Source organism: Doryrhamphus excisus, linkage group LG12, assembly GCF_037039965.1.
Source record: "Doryrhamphus excisus strain RoL-2023G ecotype Guam linkage group LG12, RoL_Dexc_Guam_v1.1, whole genome shotgun sequence".
In the NCBI taxonomy this organism is placed as follows: domain Eukaryota; kingdom Metazoa; phylum Chordata; class Actinopteri; order Syngnathiformes; family Syngnathidae; genus Doryrhamphus; species Doryrhamphus excisus.
In genome coordinates, this window is record NC_136368.1 from 3,113,365 (window position 1) to 3,139,800 (window position 26,436).

General features: G+C 42.3%; 2 protein-coding genes across 14 annotated transcripts in view; both read left to right on the plus strand.

The window, feature by feature from the left end:
* Nucleotides 1-12,519, plus strand: part of ubr3 (ubiquitin protein ligase E3 component n-recognin 3) — a 43,916-nt gene extending 31,397 nt beyond the window's left edge. The window contains exons 32-40 of one of the 3 annotated variants that reach the window (XR_013629613.1): nt 910-1,010; nt 3,314-3,438; nt 6,471-6,575; nt 6,753-6,878; nt 7,093-7,272; nt 8,341-8,550; nt 8,635-8,774; nt 9,597-10,870; nt 11,013-12,519. Coding sequence is in view for 2 of the 3 variants with exons in the window: in XM_058081828.2 (XP_057937811.2) it covers nt 910-1,010; nt 3,314-3,438; nt 6,471-6,575; nt 6,753-6,878; nt 7,093-7,272; nt 8,341-8,550; nt 8,635-8,774; nt 9,597-9,714 (1,105 nt within the window). In the remaining variant the exon portion in view is untranslated. Of the gene's footprint in view, nt 1-909; nt 1,011-3,313; nt 3,439-6,470; nt 6,576-6,752; nt 6,879-7,092; nt 7,273-8,340; nt 8,551-8,634; nt 8,775-9,596 lie in introns of all 3 variants that reach the window. The other 2 variants (XM_058081828.2, XM_058081829.2) reach the window with 2 other exon arrangements.
* Nucleotides 12,520-12,658: 139 nt separating this feature from the next.
* The window catches only part of myo3b (myosin IIIB), a 103,890-nt gene continuing 90,112 nt past the window's right edge, over nt 12,659-26,436 (plus strand). For 2 of the 11 annotated variants that reach the window (XM_078795395.1, XM_078795396.1), the window contains exons 1-8: nt 13,156-13,584; nt 13,795-13,831; nt 21,340-21,523; nt 21,612-21,632; nt 22,834-22,968; nt 24,031-24,135; nt 24,279-24,378; nt 26,077-26,153. In XM_078795395.1, the coding sequence (XP_078651521.1) occupies nt 13,539-13,584; nt 13,795-13,831; nt 21,340-21,523; nt 21,612-21,632; nt 22,834-22,968; nt 24,031-24,135; nt 24,279-24,378; nt 26,077-26,153 (705 nt within the window). In that variant the 5' untranslated portion in view covers nt 13,156-13,538. Of the gene's footprint in view, nt 13,585-13,794; nt 13,832-19,789; nt 20,136-21,339; nt 21,524-21,611; nt 21,633-22,833; nt 22,969-24,030; nt 24,136-24,278; nt 24,379-26,076; nt 26,154-26,436 lie in introns of those variants that run through there. The other 9 variants (XM_078795392.1, XM_078795394.1, XM_078795391.1 and 6 more) reach the window with 7 other exon arrangements.

Sequence of the window (26,436 nt, forward strand, 5' to 3'; positions counted from 1 at the left end):
TATTAATATCAACTTTGCTCTTTTTTTCACGTATTTTTTTGTGTAATTATTATATCATAATGACTTTATTCCCATAATATTATGATACTTGTAATGTGTTTTTCTCTTAATATTTGTACTTTTTTTTAAACAGTTTTTTTACAATTATCTTTCTTGTTAAATTCTGTCTTTTATGATTAAAATATTTAAAGCTTTTTGACTTTATTCTTAATAATAATATAATACATTTTATTTGTATAGCGCTTTTCAAGATACTCAGACACTTTACAGAAAAATGTAGTTGAATAAAGCAAGTAAACAGAATAGAAGACACACCAAAATACAGCATTCATTGGTTAATACACAGTTAAAAGATGAGTAAAAGTGGGGCGGGGCACAGCAGTCGGATATAAAAAAAATATATATATATTCTTATGAAATTGAATTAAAATTCCTGTTTAATTTGTCAGTGTACTTGTTAAATAAAGACTGTTTTTACGCGGTGGCGGATTGGACAGGCCTGTCACAGAGGTACAGTAAATGAATTCCATGCATTTGATTGATGTGGAGAGGAGAGGAAGTGTGCATTGTGGTCTTAGCAGGGGTGAGTGCTGCATCCATAAAGGCGTCCTTTTCTTGTTATGAAGTGCTGAGTGCTTTGGTAATGGAGGGTATTATTAAGCTTAAGTGCCGTCCCTCGCATTTGCGACTCCCGAGGCCTCTCAGGGGAGCAGAGTTTAATTGTCAACAGAATAAGAAGACATTTCACAGGAAACGGCGCACAGCTCAGCTGGAGCTGGAGATGCATTAAGTCAACATTTCAGCTGATATGTTCCTCCGGAGAAGAACCATGTGCACGTACACCGTCGCTTTCAGATGATAATAAAAGACTTGTGTGACCCATTTCCATCTCCTTCTCTTGTTTTGCAGCAGTTTTGACGAAGAGAGACCCGAGGTGCCCATGTTGTTTCGAGATGTCCCGTCCTTGCTGGTCATCTTTGTGCTGACTATGCCTCAGCCTCTGCGAAAAGGTACGCGTCCCATCATCAGAACTCTGCACTTCGTTTCAAAGGGACAAATGTTGCTGTTGCTGGGTTCCAACCCTGTGACTTGGAGGCGGTTCCGGTGGGCAGACGGGGGGAGGCAAAAGCTATGGCCACATACACAGTCAGGATGTTTGTGCAATATACTCAAGCGGATATACTCCTTGGTGTGTCCACCTTCTCCTTGGTGTGTCCTCCTCCACCTCCTTGGTGTGTCCTCCTCCACCTCCTCCTTGGTGTGTCCTCCTCCACCTCCTTGGTGTGTCCTCCTCCACCTCCTCCTTGGTGTGTCCTTCTGCTTTCCCTCCTTGGTGTGTCCACCTCCTTGGTGTGTCCTCCTCCACCACCTCCTTGGTTTGTCCTCCTCCTTTCCCTCCTTGGTGTGTCCTCCTCCACCACCTCCTTGGTGTGTCCTCCTCCACCACCTCCTTGGCGTGTCCTCCTCCACCTCCTCCTTGGTGTGTCCTCCTCCACCTCCTCCTTGGTGTGTCCTCCTCCACCTCCTCCTTGGCGTGTCCTCCTCCACCTCCTCCTTGGCGTGTCCTCCTCCACCTCCTCCTTGGCGTGTCCTCCTCCACCTCCTCCTTGGTGTGTCCTCCTCCACCTCCTCCTTGGTGTGTCCTCCTCCACCTCCTCCTTGGTGTGTCCTCCTCCACCTCCTCCTTGGCGTGTCCTCCTCCACCTCCTCCTTGGCGTGTCCTCCTCCACCTCCTCCTTGGCGTGTCCTCCTCCACCTCCTCCTTGGCGTGTCCTCCTCCTTTCCCTCCTTGGCGTGTCCTCCTCCACCTCCTCCTTGGCGTGTCCTCCTCCACCTCCTCCTTGGTGTGTCCTCCTCCACCTCCTCCTTGGTGTGTCCTCCTCCACCTCCTCCTTGGCGTGTCCTCCTCCACCTCCTCCTTGGCGTGTCCTCCTCCACCTCCTCCTTGGCGTGTCCTCTTCCACCTCCTCCTTGGCGTGTCCTCTTCCACCTCCTCCTTGGCGTGTCCTCCTCCTTTCCCTCCTTGGTGTGTCCTCCTCCTTTCCCTCCTTGTTGTGTCCTCCTCCTTTCCCTCCTTGGTGTGTCCTCCTCTCCCTCCTCCTTGGTGTGTCCTCCTCCTTTCCCTCCTTGGTGTGTCCTCCTCTCCCTCCTCAGTGGCGTGTCGTGCTCTCCCTCCTTTGTTTCTCCTCGTCCACCTCCTTGGCGTGTCCTCCTGCACCTCCTCTGTGGTGTGTCCTCCTCCTTTCCCTCCTTGGCGTGTCCTCCTCCACCTTCTTGGCGTGTCCTCCTCTCCCACCTCGATTTGTCCTCTTCCACCTCCTTGGTGTGTCCTCCTCTACCTCCTCCGTGGCGTGTCCTCCTCTACCTCCTCAGTGGCGTGTCCTCCTCCACCTCCTTGTTGTGTCCTCCTCAACCTCCTCCGTGGCGTGTCCTCCTCTCCCTCCTTGGTTTCCCCTCCTCTCCCCACTTGATGTGTCCTCCTCCACTTCCTTGGCGTGTCCTCCTCTACCTCCTTGGTTTGTCCTCCTCCACCTCCTTGGCGTGTCCACCTCCTCCGTGGCGTGTCCTCCCCTCCGTCCTTGGCGTGTCCTCCTCCTCTTCCTTGGTGGGTCCTCCTCTTCCCCCTCTTCCTTGGCGGGTCCTCCTCCTTGGTGTGTCCACCTCCCTGAGCTGGTGGCAGTATCTACTCCATCCAGCGCCTAAAAGGCTGTCTGACAGGCTGCACTAATGTTTAATGACTCATTTCATTACCGCCTCATCTTTCAAGGACACGCCGGAAATTCCAGATGCATTAAAACTGGGGTGGCCAAAGTGTGGCTGTTTTTTATTGGCCCACGGCACATTTGGAGAATATCATTTATTATCACAAAAAAAATAGAATAGAAAATAAGAGAATAGAATCGAATGCTTCAAAAGTTCAAATATTATGGCAATAAAGTCATAATTTTGAGCCACAATTTTCCAAGAATAAACTGGAAATATTCCGAGGGAAAAAAATATCATTTTAGTAGCATAGAGTTGAAATATCCAATAAAAATTGTATATATTTATTTATTTATTTTGTTATTTAAAAAAACAAAATCATATTACGATGACAAACAACCACGTGTTGCTTTCCAAAATATAAAAGTTTTATTTATCCTATTCCTTTAAAAAACTGGCAGCATCCCCCTCATTGGAAAACTATTGATCAGTAACCTATTTGAATGTGGTTGTGTTAAGTAAAAGCGATCCGTGGATGCACGTCGTGGATATCCGTGGGTGCTATTTCAGGTTGTTGTGACGTGACTGTGGCCATGTGTTGTCCCTGCAGAGCATTTTACCTGCGTGGTGAAGATGCTGTACAACTTGCAGTTCATCCAGGCTTTGGCTGCTCTCTCAACCAAGCTGAGCCCGGAGGAAAGGCAGGCCTGGAGCTCATCCGGGGCCAACAAAAAGGTAACAATGGGTCACAAGCGTCCGTTTTGGATTATAAACACAGGCCACACATCCCTGAAGGCATCTTTAAAATGTGTATAAATCATTAGTCCCTGACTGGCCATTGAGACCAGTGAAGCCCTTTGTGGTTTTCACGGCGGTGTTTTCCACAGGCGACAGTATGGATCTTCATTATCTGGAAAGGTGTGCGTGCAGGAGTGTGTTGCATTAATTGGCTATTTGTCTTCACCCAATTAAATGTGAATTAGTAGGAGCGGCTGGCTTGAATGTCAAAAGACAAATAGCCCAAGCAACCCAGTAATGAATGATGATGATGCAGACGTAAACACGCCTCTTTGAGGGTCTGTGAGCAATATTGATGTATTGACAATAACCCACTTTTACAAAGGATCTGACTCAGACTGGTGTTGGATTGTAGAAATATTTGACAAAGATGCGATAAGACCGCTGCTTTAAATTCTCCTGCCTTCTTCCCTCAGCGTGATGAATGTCTACACGGCGGTGTGAGGAAGAATTTACTCCCTTCTTCATTTCTTAGCACTGGTTTCTCTACACAAAATGCACTTTTTAAATCATGTATCAGTGTGGAAAAGTTCTAAAAGCATTTCTAAACACTTTACGGTGAAGTAGTAGTGACTCTTATTGGGGATGAAGTCTCATACATGTTACTAGCGACACCTAGTGTCCAGTGTAGTACACTTTACAAAAATCTTGTATTACCTTAAACTGTGTTTGTATTTTAGGTAACCTTTTTATCCTTTAAAATGCTTAATTTAGGCCAACAATATGTATCGTTTGCTTAAATATGCATTTTTTTACACTAATAGTAGGCCGTAGTCAACCACAAGAGGGCGATCATTTATAAATCCCTCCTTTTTTGAAGACCTGTGATAATAACATAGTATTAATAATAACAAACATCTTGTATTACCTTAAACTGTGTTTGTATTTTAGGTAATTTACAACCTTTTTATCCTTCAAAATGCTTAATTTAGCGCCAACAATATGTATCGTTTGCTTAAATATGCATTTTTTTTACACTAATAGTAGGCCGTATTCAACCACAAGAGGGCGATCATTTATAAATTCCTTCTTTTTTGAAGACCTGTGATAATAACATAGTATTAATAATAACAAACATCTTGTATTACCTTAAACTGTGTTTGTATTTTAGGTAATTTGCAACCTTTTTATCCTTCAAAATACTTAATTTAGGCCAACAATATGTATCGTTTGCTTAAATATGCATTTTTTTACACTAATATAGACCGTAGTCATCCACAAGAGGGCGATCATTTATAAATTCCTTCTTTTTTGAAGACCTGTGATGATAATATAGTATTAATAATAACAACACAAGCTACTGTTGTGGTTGTGATCCAGCGAAAACCCAGACGACACTTCATGCCCACACATCTGGAAGACATTTATTGCACCATAAACGAGCACGAGTCCTATTTATGTCTTAAAAGGCTTCTTTTCGCTTGTTCTCTAGTATCTTATTTTTTTTTCTCTACTATATTGGGTAATATGAATGTAAAGATTATTATAGGGGTGTTATGTCATGCCTAGAGGTCTCTAATAATGTTAAAAAGTGTATTTAGAGGATAAAGAGGCTTTCCACGCCGCAACTATGAAAATGTTCCATTTATCAAGAAGGAATCCTACTTGACGGAAACGGTCGGGTTCTGGAATCGATTGACCGCCATAAAGGAGACATGACTGTACTTTGAATGGTCCTCGGTTGTGGCTCACGCCTCATTAGATGTGAAAACCTCGAAGGTGGTCACGCATGGTCTGTGCAGGTCTGTGGGAGCGTGACGTTGTGTCATAAATCCAGGAGAGAGTGCTTCCATAAAGCAACTACACCATTATTACTTTTATCTTACTGTTTTCTTTACCAGACCTTTTTTTTATCCGTTTATTTCCGTCTCATGCGTCAGTAGTGACAGTGAACTTCTTGAGAGATTGTGATGGCTCTCATTTTGTTGATTAGATCTCAACTATGGATCAGTTTCTTCCTTGCAAGCAGTAAAAAGTTCTGCTTGTGTTGATAAGCTACCAGTCGATGTCAGCGTAATTGGACCGCTCTTGTGACGGAATCATCAGTATCACAGCAAACAAAACACTGCCTGGGAAATACTTGAGAATCGCTAATTTAGATGCAACCATGATGGTTTGTATCATTTTTATTGGGAGTGTATAATAATATGGGTTGGATGTGAGGGAATTATGACATTAAAAATAGCTTTGATAAGGTGAGTCCTGTGGGGTGAGGGGGGGGGGGGGGGGGGATATCAGAGCAACAACAGAAGACCAGCACCACGGTATTTGAAAAGTGCAAAAAGTTTGCAAGGGACCCCCATGGCGTCACGCCGGCTGCTCGAAGCATGTGCCCGAATACAGTGCACCTTGCTGGGCCACAGCAGGTAGCTCCTCCCCCTCTATACTCTGGTTCTCCTGATAGTAGTGATATGGTAGTGGTAATGTCATGATATTTGATTAGGACAAACCAGCAGGTACACTTGGTCATATTCTAATTTCTTTCAGTCCTTCTTACCTCGGGCTCGTGAACTCCAAAATTATTGGTGTGGAAAGAAGCTATTATGCTTTTTAATTTTGCTTGCTTTAATGAAGAAATGGTAGAAGAGTGAATGATGTCAAGCGGTGAGATTGTAATTACTGCAACTGTATTGCTGTAATTCTGTGTACTATGACGGTTCATGTCTTCATTGTTACTCTTGCCACTGGTAAGTTGGACTGTTTCATTTCAGTGATATCATCTCCATTGTTGACCCTTAGCCAGCATTGACATTTAACTCATGCAGTCCTGTTTGTCACTGTTGTTGTCATGGGAATTGTTGTTGCCGCTGTCCCCCCTGCCCCCCCCCCCCCAAAAAACAAAAAAAACCATCAAATAATGGCAAATAAAATGTCAACGGGACACAAAAAAAAAAAGAGTGAAGGCTGTTCTCGATGCCAAAAGTCTTTCTTCTGTCAAGGTAAAAGGCCATGCTTGTTTCCATTTGTAGGCTGCTGCAAATGCAGATACGTCTTTTGAAGCGCTGCTTAGTCACGTGATCAGTGAATTCTCCAAGAGCAACAGCATCTATGCAGAGGACACGGAAGACACGATGGTGAGACGTTCCACTTTAACTGCCACTGTGAACATTTCTTCGCCTTCTCCTCCTCCTGGCTTCCCCAAAGCAATAAATTAGAGAGATCTCTACAAGAGATATTTATCACGCTATTATCGCCAAACAAGCTGTTGGTTATTGATCGAGTGCCGCTGTTTCTGTTCTTTCTGTCTCCAGCTGAGCACCAGCGTGTGGTCCCCACAGTCTATCCACTTCAGCCTGCAGCAGTACTGCCTGCCCTTCCTCCGCCTCTCCTGCCTCCTGCAGCATCATCTCTACGGAGACAACCTCACCGGCTGCTTGGTGCGTTCAGTCAGGCGGGGATCTCAAATGGATGCAGTATAGACTGAATTATTGTGGTTGTAGTTTAGGCGCATCTTCAAGGAACGTGTGTGTACAAAGTTGTTGTGAGGACGGACTCCTATAATTCCCACTCTGAATGTCTTGCTAGCTGCTGTGTTTCCATCATACAGTACCTTTCAGTGATGTGGACTGTGTATCCTGTTCTTGTCCTCAGGAGGAAGAAGAGTTCTCGTCCTTGGCCGTGTGCCTGGGACTCGTACCCGCGGCCTCTTTGGCTGCCAACGCTGTGAACAGTGCCTCTTGTCTGGAGTGGGCGGTCAGCGCTTTCCCCTTGGTCACGCAGTGGTGTGCTGAGGTCAACGCGCTCTCTCAGGTGCAGGCCGAGCAATCACTGGTACGTAGGTACTGCATGTACTGCAGTATTTCAATAGTCTTTTACATTTGAGTCAATGGTTTCAACTTATATCAATGCACATTTTCTATCACATCACATAGCTGTCTTACTCAATAATCATTTTGTTTTAATGGCGCCAAGGAAAAGGGAAGCCATCACCAAAAACAAAACAACAATCACAGGGCACATATAGACAAACAACCATTCACACTCACATTCATGCCTATGGACAATTTGGAGTCGCCAATTAACCTAGCATTCCTTTTTGGAATGTGGGAGGAAACCGGAGTACCCGGAGAAAACCCACGCATGCACGGGAAGAACATGCAAACTCAACACAGAAATGGCCGAGAGTGGAATTGAACTCCGGTCTCCTAGCTGTGAGGCCTGCGCTCGTCCACTGTGCAGCCTGCTGAGAAGATACGCATTTTTTTTTTCAAGAACATTTTTTAATAGTATCAACTTTGCGCCATCCATTTTTTTCCCCCCAAAACATTTCAACTTCTTTTTTTACTATTTTGACTTTATTCACCAAATGTTTTTTTTCCCTTCCTGGAAATTTTTTTACTCCTAATATTGACTTTTTAAAGAAATAATGCAATACATTATGTGGGAAAATATATATTTTTTATTCTAAACTCCTATTTGTAATTGTTTGTATATTTCTTGAGTGTCAAGTCGCTGTGTGATGAGTTTAGTGTGTGTAAGATGACACCATGAGTGGCACGGTATTTCAACCATTAGTAGCAGTAGCAAGATTAGAGCTTTACCATACATCTGTCACACCGCTGTATAAGCTGCAGGGTTTAGTTTAAGAAAAAAGTAGCTGCTTATACACCGGAAATTATGGTAAAGCAATTTTTTTCCCCCCAAAAAAACAAATGTTGTTAAATTCTATTTTTAGAATGTGTCATTGGCCAATGAAAAAGCAGCTGTGGGCCGCAAATGGCCCTCGGGCTGCACTTTGGACACCCTTGTGGTGGAAGTTCCCGCTAAAACTCAACTTTTAATGCAGCAAAAGGAGCCACCTCAATGTATCTCTCCCTTGTGGTTTGTGTTTGTGTGTAGACCTTGCTGGTCCAGGATCCGCAGTGGGCGGCACCCCGCCTCCTTCAGCTGCCTGCCAACTACAACATCATCTTCCAGTACTACCACAGGAAGGCTTGCACTGCCTGCAAAAAGGTGCCAAAGGACCCCGCACTCTGCCTTGTCTGTGGCGCCTTTGTGTGTCTCAAGGGGGTTTGCTGCAAGCAGCAGGGTATCTGTGAATGTGTTTTGGTGAGTAACTCCGACATGAAAACACACGAGGCTGCAGCTCCAGCTCAGTCGGACTCATGGTTGTCTGCTCTCGGGGACCCGCAGCACTCCCAACACTGTGGCGCGGCTACGGGCATCTTTCTACTGATTAACGCCTCAGTCATCATCATCATCCGTGGCCATCGTTTCTGTCTGTGGGGTTCTGTTTACCTTGATGCCCACGGAGAGGAGGACCGTGATTTACGGTGACACACACACACACACACACACACAGAAGGCTGGAAACATGTTTAAAGATGAAGATGTGATAATAATAACAATAATAATGGTAATAATGATAAAGATTATAACAATAATGATAGTAATGACAATGGTAATAACAATAATAATATAACAATGGGCAGTCTAGTGGTTAGCGCGCAGACCTCACAGCTAGGAGACCAGGGTTCAAGACCGGGTACTCTGTATATTACTCTGACCGGGTACATTGTATATTACAATGATAATTAATAATAACGGGAAAACAGGACTGTGGCATGAACATGATTATATCTACTATATACTGTATCTGTATCTACTGTATATAGGATATACTGCGAGTTGGTTCGCTTCTTGCTTTCAAAGTAAAAGCAGTGATTTATCACCGTTTTTTTGTATGAAAAAAGTAAGGGGGTATTTTATTCTGTGAAAATAACCTGAAGTTTCGGATAGCTCGAATACGTCCAAACAAAATTGGCAACGGTTGGTATTTGGACAAATAAATGGCACACTCGCGGAGCATCTATTTTAATGGGAATCACTTCTGTTTTTTCCACTTAAAACTAAACCAAACATGCTTTCTAATGTTGTGGAGTTGCATCATCACCTCTTTGTGGCTGTCACACCATGAAACGTAAAGGATGTATGCATACATTTGTATGAATAAGTTTTTGGTAGCGGGAGGAGCGAGCCGTGTATCAAATCCAGACATTTTTGAAGCCTTTTTGCCAAAATGTAACCCCATGATGTGAACAGTATTAAGTGTCGCTACAGTTCTCACTCTTTTGTCTTTTTGTGTTTTCTTCCAGCCGGGGCAAGCCCCTCTTCTTGTGTGAGGAGCGATATCGCGTGTTGGAGCAGCAGTGGGTCTCGCACACTTTTGATCACATCAATAAGCGCTGGGGACCTCACTATAACGGACTCTAAAGACCCCACACCCCCCCCACCACACCCGCAGTTCACTTGAAAAGTGCAAAGCCGTGACATTTTTGAAGACGATTTGTGTTTTTGTGTCGTTTTTGGCCGCTGCGTGAAACGCGTTTGACGGGAAAGCTGGCCTGAAGGCGTCGGTGCCACGGCCTCGCTGTGTGTGAAGTTTGGTGTACAATCAATCATGAGCCCTAAGACTAACTAACACGTGTGTGCGTATTTTATCGCTTAGTTTTCAACAGGGGGAGGGGGGAGAGACACAGTTTGGACATGTCAAATTCAAACGGAGCACAACTTTTCTCGGAAATGTGCTTTGGTTTGGGAGTAGGCTTTAGATGAAGTATTTATTTGGGTCTCAATATATCAAAATACCTGATTATCCCTGCAATAATGCACCATTTATGATGCCGTTAATGCATATCCCTTTTAAGTATGGTTTCTCCTGACGGGTGCGGCCGCATGACTGCGTGACATCAACATACTAGATAGCGTTTTGGTTTTTTTTTTTCCAAAAGAGCAAAACGACTCTTTCTTTTTTGGGGTCTAGTTGCAATCCATCCTCAGGAATTTTTGTTGTTTTTTTTTTTTCTGGAAATAAGATTTAGGTATTTAATAAAATAAATGCTGCTGCTCTTTGTTCATGTGGTTTTACCTCGTGTGAAGGTTGTTTTTTGCTTGGAAGGCCGCCAACGTCGGCTTCCAGTCACTTTTAAAGGACGCGCGTTGGTCACTTCCTCACGCTCACCACCAACTTCTGCAGTTGCATTTTTGGGTTGCATGTGGTGAAGGTGTGAGAATAATAATAATAATAATTAAAAAAATACATATATATACACACAGTGGAACCTTGGTTTGCGTCAAGCCATTCCAGACTCTAACCAAATCAAAATTTCATTTGTTCCCCAAAGCCAAAAATGTTAACACAAAACACCTTTTCATAGTTTGACAGCTATAGTTTTACATGCATAAATACATATAATACATTTAAGCGTACTTCCTGTACCTTCATGAAAGGTATCTTCTCCCTGTTTTGCTCTGATCCAGTAGTGTTTCTCATCACAAGTCTGTGCTTTTCTTTTGATAATGGCTGCAAAATAACCCCAAAATTATCCAAAGAAAGAAGCTGAGAAATGTCTCATAGCAAAACACTAAGGTGGTGTGATTTCTCACCTCAACTTCAAAATGCTGCCGCTTGCAGATGTCTTTGGCTCCATTTTTGGCTTATTTTGCAGTAGTGATAAAAAAAAGCAGAGCTTTGAGACATTTCAAGAAATAACTCATGACAAAACAGGAAGGTGGTGTGGTTTCTCACCTTCTCAACTTCAAAATGCTGCCGCTTGCAGATGTCTTTGGCTCCATTTTTGGCTTATTTTGCAGTAGTAATAAAAAAAAGAAAGCAGAGCTTTGAGATATTTCAAGAAATAACTCATGGCAAAACAGGAAGGTGGTGTGGTTTCTCACCTTCTCAACTTCAAAATGCTGCCGCTTGCAGATGTCTTTGGCTCCATTTTGGCTTATTTTGCAGTAGCGATTAAAAAAAAAACAGAGCTTTGAGACATTTCATGAAATAACTCATGGCAAAACAGGATGGTGGTGTGGTTTCTCACCTCCTTAATCATAATGCTGGGCGCTTGTAACTTTCTTTGGCTCTGTTTTCCCTTATTTTGCAGCCGTGATCCAAAGAAAAGCAGAGATTTGAGATGAGAAATCACTCATGGCAAAACAGGAAGGTGGTGTCTGTGTTGATCTTGCTTCAGTAAAGGTAAAAGTGCCATTAAATGTTCATTTATAGTTTTCATTCGTCATTCATATGCATTTAAAGTTGTTGTCTGCCGGTGAAACTACACTGGTGTGTTTTGTGGTGTAACTGTTAGCAAAAAACTACAGTCCACTGCTGCTGACATAGACAGGTGATGGATGTTCCTGTTTCCATGCATTAGCAAGATGCTAATGAGGATGTTTTGTGCTAAAAATACACGAAGTTACTAATAACACAACAACACCTTCCATATGGAATGGTAACAGTAAAGTACATGCAAACAAGGCAAAATTTGGGTGTTAATTTTCAACGTTAACTGGGGTTCCACTGTATTACTAAAAAACAAACGAATCAACTGCGTTTGAGAGCAGTCTAAAAGGAAAAGGTTGTCACTGACGGGAGACTCCATCACTGCTCTTCTGTTCATTCCTTCAACAAACACCATGGAAATCATGTTGGATGAATGGAAAAAAGCATAAAACGTTTCCCCGTGAGGTGTCCGGCTTTGGAACGCCGACTCCAGTTTAGACCAGTACACGAACTGGGATGACTTTATTGGTGCATTCCAACGCTCCACCACATTTTGAACTTGACACTGTGCATGACATCCTTTCTATTCTTTCAGTAAGTGTCTTAGCTTATTTCATTCAGTCGTGCCTGTGAGATGTTTCGGTTGGTCGGTAGGACGCGGTGGGGCGAGCGCCAGGAAGGAATCTCCGCCGTTTGAGTTGAGACTTGAAATGTTAGGAAAAAAAAAAACAAAAAAAAAAAAAACAGCAAGTGGCTGAACTCATGCATGCTGCTTTTATGTTTACTGACTTTCACCCGGTCATCACGTTTGCAGTCCCGACCTTGTAAATGAGCAAAGCAAATAGGCAGTGAGTGTAAATTGTGGTTGGAAGCTCTTGTGTTCCCCTTGTGTGAGTGAAGAGAATACAGTACATTACTGTAGCCGCAGAAGATAACTTTCTCATTTTTGAGCAGAAAGTATGACTTGGACATTTAATGCAACATGTAATATATGTGAATAAAATGTAAGCACACTGCTTCGTGTTATCGCTCTTCACTTTCTGCTGTGCTCTAGCTTTTATTGCTTTTTCATTTCATTTTGATTATTAAATATAGATAAACTGCCCACACGCACAACCAAAACTTTCAATTATTATTATTTATTATTATCAATGGCGTCAAAATGCTTACACTCGAATGAAAGCCAGGCGGACCCCCGGACAGAAGGAAGGCAGAAGCCACCCGGTATGTCCAAATAACTCCATTTGACTTTCAGCAGTCCACAGTACCTCACTTAGGGGAGATTTTTCTTGACCTGCCACTCCGGGTCTTAACTAGAACTGTTCCTGTGGTCTTTCTGTGGTCCTCGCTACATTCTTGGAACCTGACTGCTGAAATCTCTGAGCTAGCTTTTGTATCCTTGGGGATACCAGGGGTCTCAAACATGCGGCCCGCGGGCCAAATGTGGCCCGCAGGACACTAGTTTGAGGCCCCCGCCTTGATATGAAAGTTTAATGTTAGTGCGGCCTGCACACTTTTTTGATATGGATGCTGTATGGTATCATGTACCCAGAAAAAATTATTACGTTTGATTAATGTTCATGTTAAAGGTTAAATAACTGTTAATAGTTATCCTCCCTATCCGTGTGGAAGTGGTAAGTTTTTGGCTATTTAAGTTTAAAGGAAATAACTTGAAGGCTACCGTTTAGGTCGCTAGCTCTCTAGTTTGCGAGTTAGCATGTGTCTCAAGACCCTGCAGTTGCGCAATATGTTGTAAATAAAAAAAAAAGTATAAATGTGACTATAGTCGTGTTTTGTCATGTCTACAGGGCTCTAATAATGAATCGTGAGTAACTCTTTGTGGACTGTGTGACCTGCTACCCTGCAAGAAATCCTTCCACCATGTGACTGGTCTCTGTGGGCATTTGCTTTGCAGCGGAATTGGGTCGAGCCCCGATGAACAACGAAGGCCTTGTGGCCACCAACACTTTCCTGAAGCACAGAGGAGTAATAATAATGTGAATGTTAGCCCACAGATGCTTGTGGACGTGAGATGCTCCTTGCACTGTCGGACACTTCCTGCTCAGCTTCCTGCTCAGGTGAGTGAAGTGATAGCTTCCTGTCTGCAGGTCCAGCCTGCTCAGGTGTCCGTCCATAAGCTCATTATTTATTATTCAACGCCTGACTGGCTAAAGGGGCCAAATGGCTTTGGATGTGTTGCTATGGATGGTAAGATTGGCAGCGCTAGGAAAGGCTAAAAGGGAGTGGATGCCAGAATGTGTTGCTGAAACTTTCATCCTCTGTTGTAGACGTCAGCCATGGACTTAGGGACACAACCAACCAAAGGTAGGATCATCATATGTTATCATTGGTGGGTGGGGGGGGTGAGCAGCTATACCTTCGAAATCGATTTTTGTATTTCATCCTTATGCTGAGTGAGTTTTGTGTTTCCTCCTCTCCTGTATGGAACAGAGACAAAAAAGGGCAGACTCGCATGCCTAGACTGTTGAGGGTATTTGAATGAGGTGAGAAGCATGTGTAGGACTTGTAGTCTGGAGCAGATAATCATTGCAAGTCATGTACGTAACGTAATAATAATAATAATACATTTTATTTGTATAGCGCTTTTCAAAATTCTTTAGAAAAAAAAACACTTTACGGGGGGGGTATCTTGTCATTCGGGGGCCCTCCAATTTCTTGTACTGCACTGGTGAGTATGTCACGTTTTACTGCTTTTGGCAGAATCTGTCGCCCTGAGTGTCTTGTTACATACTTAGTCCCGCTCAGCTGCACGGTGGTCGAGTGGTTAGCGGTTAGCGGAGACCGGACTTCAATTTCACCCTCGGCCATCTCTGTGTAGAGTTTGCATGTTCTCCCCGTGCATGTGTGGGTTTTCTCCGGGTACTCCGGTTTCCTCCCACATTCCAAAAACATGCTAGGTTAATTGGCGACTCCAAATTGTCCATAGGTATGAATGTGAGTGTGAATGGTTGTTTGTCTATATGTGCCCTGTGATTGGCTGGCGACCAGTCCAGGGTGTATGAATGAATGTTGTGTGGTGGTCATGTGAGCGTTTTGGTTGTGCAGGGTGACAACAAGGGCAGCTCGCTTCCTTCCCACAACCTGACTGACTCATGGCTGCTGAAGCTTTACTGCAAAGCCTCTTCATATCCCCTTAGAAGGGATTATTTACTTCACTGCAGGGTTTTTTTTTTTTTTTTTTTACCACAGACTTAGCAAGCAAGGTTCTCTTAGTTTCCAAGGTGGCCTTCTTGCCAGGACTTAGCAGTGAGAGAAAAAGTCATTCTTGGAAGCAGAAAATGAGATGAAACGCTTTTTCTGTGCACAAGTCACATGATCACTGACCCTGGCAACCATGTGGCCACAGCATTAGGTACACCCGCCGTGGCGATCCAATACCAAATTCGAGCCATTTGATGAATTAGGTTCAAATCTTAAATGCAATGAAGCCCGTACGGAACGCAAGGTAGTACTTTTATTGCAAGTAGTACTTTTTTTACAAGGTAGTACAAGTTTGATTGACGCGCTGGTCTTACAACATCCGTCTTACAGGCTGTTCGTTGGCTGTGTGATGATCTTACTCCTTCGTGGTCACCACAACTACGTACGTTCTCCACCTGCCCAAAAAAATGGTACATCCGTTTGTGACGTAGGCTTGACACTATTGGCTTCTCATTTATCTTTTTCATCATAAAATACAGTCAACATGTGCATTGTTGCACATGGTGATTAATCATGATGAATTAATTGAATGTAAATTTGTAATCAAGTGACAGCCCTAATAATAATCCTGGCAAGTTGTGATGCATATCAATAAAAGTACGTGTATGTTTGGTACCGGTACTGCACCTGAGATGTTACATGACTAAATAAAGTAAACAAATACCCCCCCATTATGAGCAAGGCAACCGTTTGTTTTAACGCTTGAATTATTCAGCCACAAACATGGGCTAATATGGTGAAAGGTGTGTGCGTACCGTGCTACCGTGCAGGAAGGTCAACAATGAAGGGGAACCTGAGCCGGACCGTACAGGCCAATGGTGTCTTGTTCTCCAAAACCCCAACAACAAAGTAGAGCAGCACCCCGACCCTTCATCTACCTTCTTTCTGTGTGTACTGTACACATACAGCATAGTACACATCATAAGTTCAGTGTATTGTCAATTAACTTGTGCTGTCAAAGTTAACGCATTAACGGCACATTAGCGGAAGATTCCTCTTAAGGCGTCATTTTTTGGACATGCGATTAACGTGCGCTCCTCCTTTTTGACCCTCGGCCGCCACCGTAGTTTGATTGAAGCATGGTACCTCTGTAGCCACAAGCTGGAACAAATATTGATGGGAAATTGAGAAAGAAAAGAGTATTTAGATTGGTAATGTTAGCTTCAAATCCATTGTAGCAAGACCAAACTTATTTGTATCTACTGTGGCTGTGTTTGATTTATCACGGATTACATGGCCTGCCAGAGACAGCAGCAGTGCAGGTATTGTTTTTATTGTCATATACTGTTCTACCTTGGCATAATAGTGGCCCAACTAACTAGTGGTTTTCACATTTTTACATCTTTTTGATCATTTTTGCATTGAACTGCTAGCTAAAATTGGAGTTCTAGCTGCTATTGACGGGCTGTCAATGTGATGACCGTGGCTGAAGTCCAGTGTTTGCTAGCTAGCGTTAGCGATTTAGCATCGAACTACCACAATGATGCACATTGGCACTCAAAGTCATCAAATCTTACCTTTATGCATTCCCACATAGTATCAACAATCGGGAGCAAGTATGAGGTTAAAGAAAAAGGGGGAAATACATCCAAACATCCCTTTTTGCATCGGAGAACGGTGCATTGGTGCGTTCAATGACTGTCCAAAAAGTAGGACAAATCGCAACTCACAATAAATATTCAAAAATTGTGGGAATAGTGAGAGTATTGTAATAAAATAATATTTATTGTAGTATAATGATTAAATTCTATGTATTTTATTGTGTTTTAAAATAGAAATGACATTGAGTTTGCAATTTGGATGAAATGTGTTATGACTATTGCCCTATGTTTTAGGTATTTTCATTTGTACATTTCATAAAGGAAAGGTGAATTGAGGCAAATCTTTAATAATAATCCTTTCTGAATGTTCCTAAATAGGCTTTTTACTAACAAACATTTAGAATTTAAAACCAGGATCATAATAAACAAATTATTTTGAGCAGTGTCGGAAGTCTCACTCGCTCACTTTTTGAATTTGCTGAATTTCGTGGGCAGGTTTAAGAGCTAATGTGCTAATAATAAAGAAAAATATGAATACAAAATACAAATACAAAAATATGCTTGCTGATTGTATTTCTAAAAATATATACAGTGAAGAAAATAAGTATTTGAACACCCTGCTATTTTGCTATTTCTCCCACTTAGAAATCATGGAGGGGTCTGAAATTTTCATCGTAGGTGCATGTCCACTGTGAGAGAGATAAACTAAAAAGAAAAATCCAGAAATCACAATGCATGATTTTTTAACAATTTATTTGTGTGATACAGCTGCTAATAAGTATTTGAACACCTGAGAAAATGAATGTTAATATTTGGTACAGTAGCCTTTGTTTGCTATTACAGAGGTCAAACGTTTCCTGTAGTTTTTCACCAGGTTTGCACACACTGCAGGAGGGATCTTGGCCCACTCCTCCACACAGATCTTCTCTAGATCAGTCAGGTTTCTGGGCTGTCGCTGAGAAACACGGAGTTTGAGCTCCCTCCAAAGATTTTTCGATTGGGTTCAGGTCTGGAGACTGGCTGGGCCATGCTAGAACCTTGATATGCTTCTTACGGAGCCACTCCTTGGTTTTCCTGGCTGTGTGCTTCGGGTCGTTGTCGTGTTGGAAGACCCAGCCACGACCCATCTTCAATGCTCTGACAGAGGGAAGGAGGTTGTTCCCCAAAATCTCACAATACACGGCCCCAGTCATCCTCTCTTTAATGCAGTGCACTCGTCCTGTCCCATGTGCAGAAAAACACCCCCAAAGCATGATGCTACCACCCCCATGCTTCACAGTAGGGATGGTGTTCTTCGGATTGTACTCTTCATTCTTCTTCCTCCAAACACGCTTATTGGAATTATGACCAAAAAGTTCTATTTTGGTCTCATCTGACCATAAAACTTTCTCCCATGACTCCTCTGTATCATCCAAATGGTCATATGCAAACTTAAGACGGGCCTTGACATGTGCTGGTTTAAGCAGGGGAACCTTTCGTGCCATGCATGATTTCACATCATGACGTCTTAGTGTATTACCTACAGTAACCTTGGAAACGGTGGTCCCAGCTCTTTTCAGGTCATTGACCAAGTCCTGTCGTGTAGTTCTGGGCTGATTCCTCACCTTTCTTAGAATCATTGAGACCCCACGAGGTGATATCTTGCATGGGGCTCCACTCCGATTGAGATTGACCGTCATGTTTAGCTTCTTCCATTTTCTAATGATAGCTCCAACAGTGGACCTTTTTTCACCAAGCTGCTTGGTAATTGCTCCGTAGCCCTTTCCAGCCTTGTGGAGGTGTACAATTTTGTCTCTGGTGTCTTTGGACAGCTCTTTGGTCTTCGCCATGTTACAAGTTAAAGTCTTACTGATTGTATGGGGTGGACAGGTGTCTTTATGCAGCTAACGACCTCAAACAGGTGCATCTGATTCAGGATGATACATGGAGTGCAGGTGGACTTCTAATGGGCAGACTAACAGGTCTTTCAGGGTCAGAATTCTAGATGATACACAGGTGTTCAAATACTTATTTGCAGCTGTATCACACAAATAAATTGTTAAAAAATCATGCATTGTGATTTCTGGATTTTTCTTTTTAGTTTATCTCTCTCACAGTGGACATGCACCTACGATGAAAATTTCAGACCCCTCCATGATTTCTAAGTGGGAGAAATAGCAAAATAGCAGGGTGTTCAAATACTTATTTTCTTCACTGTACATTATACATATATATACATATATACAGTGGAGCACTGGCAGCGTGCAAGGACTTCCTGGTTACCTGCGTGCCACCTGAGATGCTTCATATCAGCCATTATGAGCGGCATACACCTGCCACCTGCATATTTAACTCCGCTGCAGAGCAGGTCTCACATTGCCGGTGAATTATTCACTCTGATAGTTTAGCAGGAATTAGGCTGCGTCGTTTTGGAGATACTTTCACACAGCAGGTATGTCGGTCTTCATGTACTGCATGCTTTGTTTGTTTGTGCAGCATCTTGCATGACTTTGCTCCGAGGTAGGATAGAAAGACGCCACAGGCACCAGTTGCTGCTTTGGAGAATGCATCATCTTACCCTGGCCTGTTGCTGTTGCTGGAGGATGTGTGGATGATGATGATGATGTGCAGAAGGTCAGCGAGGGAAACGGGCTGATTGATAAGGCAGAGGTGGCGTTCAGGGAGTGTTTTAAAGCGGGCGATTAGCTTTGCAGCATTGATGGATAAGTGAAGATGAAGCTGGATTAGGAGGCAATTATTTATGATGTGGGAAGCATAAACACATGCTGCTGCTGCTTGAAGGACGGCGTGAAGGATATCTGTTGCATCTCCAAGCTGCATCTTCATGTCGTATCTACATTACTCACCCTCAATGCAACACAATTCATAAATATCTGTGTGTGTGTGTGTGTGTTGCACAGTGTATATATATATATATATATATATATATATATATATATATATATATAAATCTGAGGGTTGATCGCTGTTCACATCAAACTATCAGGGTCATACCACCTCACAAACACTCCTCCCCATCATCCTGTCGCTTTGGAATTTTACACGGTGGATGCTCACACATTCAAGTAAAAAAAAAAAAAATACATACAGTATTCATCAGGTTATAATATTAACATTTTCTTGGAAAATTATATAAATATATTTTTCAATATTATATATTATATATATATCCAATATTTGAACTTTTGTCACATTTTTCCTAGTAATATCACCATTTTATTCTCACAATTTAGAATTTTTATAAATTTTTGGATACAGTTAAAACCCCTGATACATACAGTATTCATCAGGTTATATTATTAACATTTTCTTGGAAAATGATACATTTTTTCAATATTATATATTATATATATATAATATTATATATATATATACAATATTTGAACTTTTGTCAAATTTATCCTAGTAATATCACCATTTTATTCTCAGAATTTATCATTTTTATACATTTTTGGATACAGTCAAAATAGGTGTGTCCCAATGAGGTGCATTGTTAGCTAGCTCATATTAACTGTTTTTCAGGTGTTATAATGTACACAAAAGGGAAAGAAATATGTGTTCATGTTTCACATAATGGGAATCACATGGGAATGATTCCAAAAAAAAAAGGTGCCGTTCCCCTTTAAGTGTTTGCAGTGAAAGTGTGCGGCCGTGTCAAGCTAATCTGCGTCCAATCCAATTGATCCTGAGGAGTTAACAAAGCTCATAGGGATGCACAGTGGCAGGACTGGGGGTGGGGGCGGAGCTAAGCGGTCTTCCGTCAAACACCACTTGTTGCTCCTACTGGCATTTGTATTATGATCACCGGAGAGGTCTTATATTTTATTCTCAGCACCAATGAGTCAGAAGAAAATAACATTTGCCATGTAAGTACAATTATATACACTTTACCCCCCTCCCTCCCTCTGCAGTTAGTATCTTCCCCCTCCTCTGGCAGGAACACTTGTTTTTCAATGAACCGTAGGAGAAGATCTTGTGGGAATCAATGTTCTACACTGTGTAACACCGCAAGTATAGCACTACATTGCATCATCTGCTTCTCTTGTTTACATTTCAAATACACTAGAACAGGGGTGGCAAAAAAAAACACTCACATAGCACAATTATATATGACATATGACTGATGGAAAAATAATGGGAGACACATAATGAATGCGGGCGGTACGGCGGTCCTAGCAGACCTCACAGCTAGGAGACCAGGGTTCAATTCCACCCTCGACCATCTCTGTGTGGAGTTTGCATGTTCTCCCCGTGCATGCGTGGGTTTTCTCCGGGTACTCCGGTTTCCTCCCACATTCCAAAAACATGCTAGGTTAATTGGCCACTCCAAATTGTCCATAGGTATGAATGTGAGTGTGAATGGTTGTTTGTCTATATGTGCCCTGTGATTGGCTGGCCACCAGTCCAGGGTGTACCCCGCCTCTCGCCCGAAGACAGCTGGGATAGGCTCCAGCACCCCCCGCGAGCCTCGTGAGGAAAAGCGGTAGAAAATTAATGAATAATTATACCTTTGAACACCATTAGAGCCCTCTAGACCTGAAATAACACCCCTATAGTCACATTTGCACTCCTATTACCCAATATAATAGACATAATAAGAGAAAATAAGAAATAACTAGGGCGGCACGGTGGACGAAATAACTAGGGCGGCACGGTGGACGAGTGGTTACCACGCAGACCTCACAGCTAGGAGACTAGGGTTCAATTCCACCCTCGGCCATCTCTGTGTGGAGTTTGCATGTTCTCCCCGTATGAATGTGAGTGTGAATGGTTGTTTGCCTATATGTGCCCTGTGATTGGCTGGTGACCAGTCCAGGGTGTACCCCGCCTCTCGCCCGAAGACAGCTGGGATAGGCTCCAGCACCCCCGCGACCCTCGTGAGGAAAAAGCGGTAGAAAAGGAATGAATGGATGCATGCATTGTGACTTCTGGAGGGGTGCAGCAACCGCTATATAGAATCCGGGGGCTTCCATGATGGATACTTCATCGGAAATGTCCTCTTACTCACAAAACACCAAGCTGGAAGTGAAATTGCTCCACAGTCGTTGATGTTTGTGTTCCGTCCTCCAGGAGGTCATTGTATGGAGTCTATCCCTACAAGTCCAGCATGATTGGCTTGGAGAACCTTGGAGATCCGTCGGCTAACTGGGACATCGTGGAGACCATTGGCAAAGGCACGTATGGAAAAGTCTACAAGGTGACCAACAAGAAGGATGGGAGTCAGGCGGCAGTCAAAGTGCTGGACCCCATCAACGTAAGTGGCCTCATGTGTGTGAGCTTAGCGGCTGTATTCAAATGAAGACCTTCACAAACTGGAATGTTTCACTTTCCCAACGTCTCAGCATCCAAGCCACACCAACAGAGTAAGTGGCCTCCACTCTGTCTGATGGAGTTCTCCCAGTCGTGTATCCAACCGCATCTCCCCCTTTTTTTTTATTGATTTCCCATCATGTTACGTCTCATTGCCTAGCCTTGCTCCGTAGTGGTAGCTCCCGCTGTGGCTGGGAACCTGCTCATTTGTCTGTGTGAGAAGCGCGGAGTAGTCTCTGGCATCAGCAGCGCACCGTGTGACACCTCCACTTAGACTGGACGTGGACTAGATGAAGCAATCCCATCCTGACACGTTGATGACCATATCACTCAGACATCCAGCTCTCTGACGCACACTTTCATTCACTACTTAGTAACATTTTTATTTTTATTTTTATTTTTATTTTTATTTTTATTTTTATTTTTATTTTTATTTTTATTTTTATTTTTATTTTTATTTTTATTTTTATTTTTAATAAGAATAATAAGAATAATAAGAATAATAAGAATAATAAGAATAATAAGAATAATAAGAATAATAAGAAGAAGAGGAAGAAGAAGAATATTGATATTACTATTATTATTGATATTATTAATATTAATGTATTATATTATTATTAATATTATTAATATTAATAATAATGTTATTATTATTATTATTATTATTATTACTATTGATAATAATATTAATATTATTAGACTTTGTTTGCAACATTGTTCAACTCTTATGGTACTGGGACTTGAGACGGCTGCTAGCTAGCAAGCTAACCAGTTAGCCTCCAATTTATTTCTTCTCACCTTAAAAAGCCTAAAAATACCACTTCCACACAAAATGAGAGGATAACTTTTTTAAAGTTCTATCATGTGGGATAAGCCATGGGTGATAAGGTAATGTACGGTAAGCTAATGTCTCAATGTTTTGTGTCACTACTGTCTCCTAGTGACCAGAATACGTCTTATCGCTGGTATTTCAATATCTTTTGATGAATAAGCGAGCATAATCTACCATGAAACAGACATAACGTATTCATGAATTAATTCCAAACCGTGATATATTTATATTTTATTACTGTACTACTTCTATGAGGTCCAGTTCAAATAGCAGTACATAGCGCTTTCACCAGCAGTAGTAATAGATGATCCAACACAGTGTGGCTTTGCTTTTCCCTTCAAGCAGCAAGCCAGACGATGCAGTGGAAATAAATAAACGCGAGGGACACCTCAGGGCGCTGACGCTCTTGTGTGTTTGTGAAGGACGTGGATGAGGAGATCGAGGCGGAATACAACATCTTGAGGTCGCTGTCCAACCATCCCAACGTGGTGAAGTTTTACGGCATGTTTTACAAGTCGGAAAATATGTCGGGGGGTCAACTGTGGCTGGTGCTGGAGGTTAGTGCTGCCTTTCGGCCTTCTTTTATTTCTTGTCATGCTTGAACTCAAATTGGGTTCACATTTGATATGTTGTAAAGGAACACATGTAGATATGCTAAGATGTTAGATATATGTCAGGGAAAAACTACGTGTCAGCTTTGTCATATAAATAAAAAATATATCATTCATGTCAACTTCACTCTTCATTTTTTTGGTAATTTTCCAAAAATGCCAACTTTCTCCGTCGATAGTATTATCATATCTTTTCTTTTCATATTATTTAGTTTACTTTTTCTCCAACATAATTTTCAAAAATGACAATTTTATTGTGTTTGGTTTGTTTATGACTTGAAAAAATATATTTTTTCTATTTCAACTATACAATATTATTTTTCCTCATATTCAGCTAAAATTGTGCCTTTTTTCGTGTTAGAATTACGGCTGTCAATCGATTAAAATATTTGGTCACGATTAATCACATTTGTCGATAATTAACTTGCAATTTAATCGCAGATGGAAATGAGTTTTTTTTCAACTCGATGTGGAACTACAACGATAATTACTTTTCAAAAATACTTTTAATTTAATTTAAAATTATTTTAATATTTTGAGTTTATGCTGATAAAATTACAGCTGTTTTTTTCCCATTTCTGCTATTTAGTTTTTAATTTCCCAACTATTTCTTCTTATAAATGTTCTTCTCATAAGTAGGACTTTATTTTTTATTTACTCATGTAACATTAGAACTTTTTCCACAACCAAATGTTCCAGTAATGACAGCTTCATGTGTTGTTTTGTTTGTTATTATTACTTTTTTTAATTAAACTTTACGCTTCTAAAATGGAGTTATTTTATGTACATATATATTATGATATTAAAATGTATAGATGTTATTCTCTCAAACCTTTTCTCATTAGATTACAATGGGTTTTTGCTTAATATTTTGATTTATTTTTGTATTTTTCTTGTTAGATTTAATTGTTTTACAATGTTCCACAAGCCAATAAAAAATGTGCGGAACCCGGGTGTAAGACACGAATCCCAAGTGACGCTAAGTCGCTGTTTTTTCCTCTTCCTCAGCTGTGCAATGGCGGTTCCGTGACAGAGCTGATCAAAGGGCTGCTGATGCGAGGCCAACGCCTGCAGGAGCCGGTTATAGCGTACATCCTGTACAGCGCCCTCCTGGTAAGCTGCTGGTGTGAGCTGGTGTAGATTCACCGTGCATTCATTCTGACAGCTTTACACTGCTTTACACTGTTGTTGTATTGCATGCATGGACCCCCCCTGCAATGACGGCACCCTGCTGTGTTCTCCTGTTTCCTTCTAAGGGTCTCCAGCACTTACACAACAACAGGATTATCCATCGTGATGTCAAAGGCAACAACATCCTCCTGACGACTGAGGGAGGGGTCAAACTGGTGGATTTTGGTATTTATGCCATTTTTACAGCTGCTTCTCCTCTATACATACAGAATTTTGTTTTTTTAGATGTAAAACCAGCATGTAATCCTTGTAACACTGATACCATATTTAGTCTAAGTGCAGGAGCTGTGTAAAATAATACACACCTCCATATAAAGCAGGCAGTTCCACGCTACTGCAAACTATTCATTCATTCATTCATTCATTTTCTACCGCTTTTCCTCATGAGGGTCGTGGGGGGTGCTGGAGCCTATCCCAGCTGTCTTTGGGCGAGAGGCGGGGTACACCCTGGACTGGTGGCCAGCCAATCACAGGGCACATATAGACAAACAACCATTCACACTCACATTCATACCTATGGACAATTTGGAGTCGCTAATTAACCTAGCATGTTTTTGGAATGTGGGAGGAAACCGGAGTACCCGGAGAAAACCCACGCATGGAAGGGGGAGAACATGCAAACTCCACACAGAGATGGCCGAGGGTGGAATTGAACCCTTGTCTCCTAGCTGTGAGGTCTGCGCGCTAACCACTCGACCGCCGTGCCGCCGATATTAATTAGTTAAAAGTATCAAGAGTTATTAATAAAGTTATTATTCAACCCTTGTGAAAAGCGTGGCTCGACTGTACAATAATCCCTCGTTTATCACGGTTATTAGCCCCAGACCCAACTGTGATAAGTGAATTTCTGCATAGTAGGATTCGTTATTTATAAATGTAATATTTCGCTAATTAGAGCATAGAAAACCTGTCTACAACCCTCTAAATATGCTTTTTAACATTAGTAGAGCCCTCTAGACATGAAGTAACACCCCTATAATCACTTTTATACATATAAGACATATAAGACATAACAGACTCTCAAGTTATGATTGACAGCATACTTCCTGTGGTGGGAATTTTCTCTCAATGTAACATTTACTGACACCTAGTGACTCCTTGGCACAGGAGCTGCTGTCGGCCACAAGTCAAGCCAGTCAATTCGCATCACGTCTCCTAGCTGTGAGGTCTGCGCGCTAACCACTCGACCACCGTGCTGCCCTATTTACCGATATAATATATATTATTTACCTGTATAATATATATTATTTACCTATATTACCTATATATATCAGTGCTTGTGACCGTGGGAAATGGGCTTTTTGGACCTGGTAGTAGGGGGGTGCATGGTTCAGGTCAAATGTCTGAAGGGGTACACCACTGTAAAAGGAGGGAACCCCTGCTCATTTACATCCATAATTACGACACACTTTTATTGCAAATGTTGAGGCAACGTAGGAGAAGAACGCCAACATCAAGCTAGGAGTTTTTATTTAAAAATAGACATTTTTGTGAGTGTATGAATGATTATTTCTGTGCATATGATGACATGAGTATGGGATGCTGTTATGAATAAATCCAGAGTTTGTCAACATGATGGAGTTTGTGCTTATAACCCGAGGCTACCGTTGCTAATGAAAAGGCATTATGTCGCGGCTGCTGTGAATGGCGGGGAGCGTCCCCCCGGGGTATTTGGACGTCCCCGGCTGTGCTGGAGATGAAGTGGACTCACGCTGATAAAAATCTGTCCTACACAATGTGAAATAATTGCAGCCTTTTGTTGTTGCCGCTTTGGCAGGCTGCCGCGGTCAATGACATGCCGACTTTATTCATGAACTGCTGCCTTTTTTCAACATTTTTCCTCCTCGTTTTTTTTTTCTTCAGGGGTTTCAGCGCAGCTGACCAGCGCCCGACTGCGAAGGAACACATCGGTGGGCACCCCGTTTTGGATGGCCCCTGAGGTCAGACACATTCCCGTCCTTTTTAGCGCTTCGTGAAAGCGTCTGACGTAGACGTTACAAAGAGAGAGAAGTGGGGGGTTGAGCTATTTCCGTGCGCCGCTCCCCTGCGTCATTATGTATTCCCCTCCACGGGAGGCGCTCTAAAGGTCGTCTCAAGGTTAATAGCTGGGAGACTGCGGCCGCCGCTTTCTCCGTGGCAGAAAATGAGCTGCAATGATTGGGCTGGAATAAAAAGCACCTCGGGGGCAATTAGAATAAACTGGGCTGTGTAATATGGTGTCAA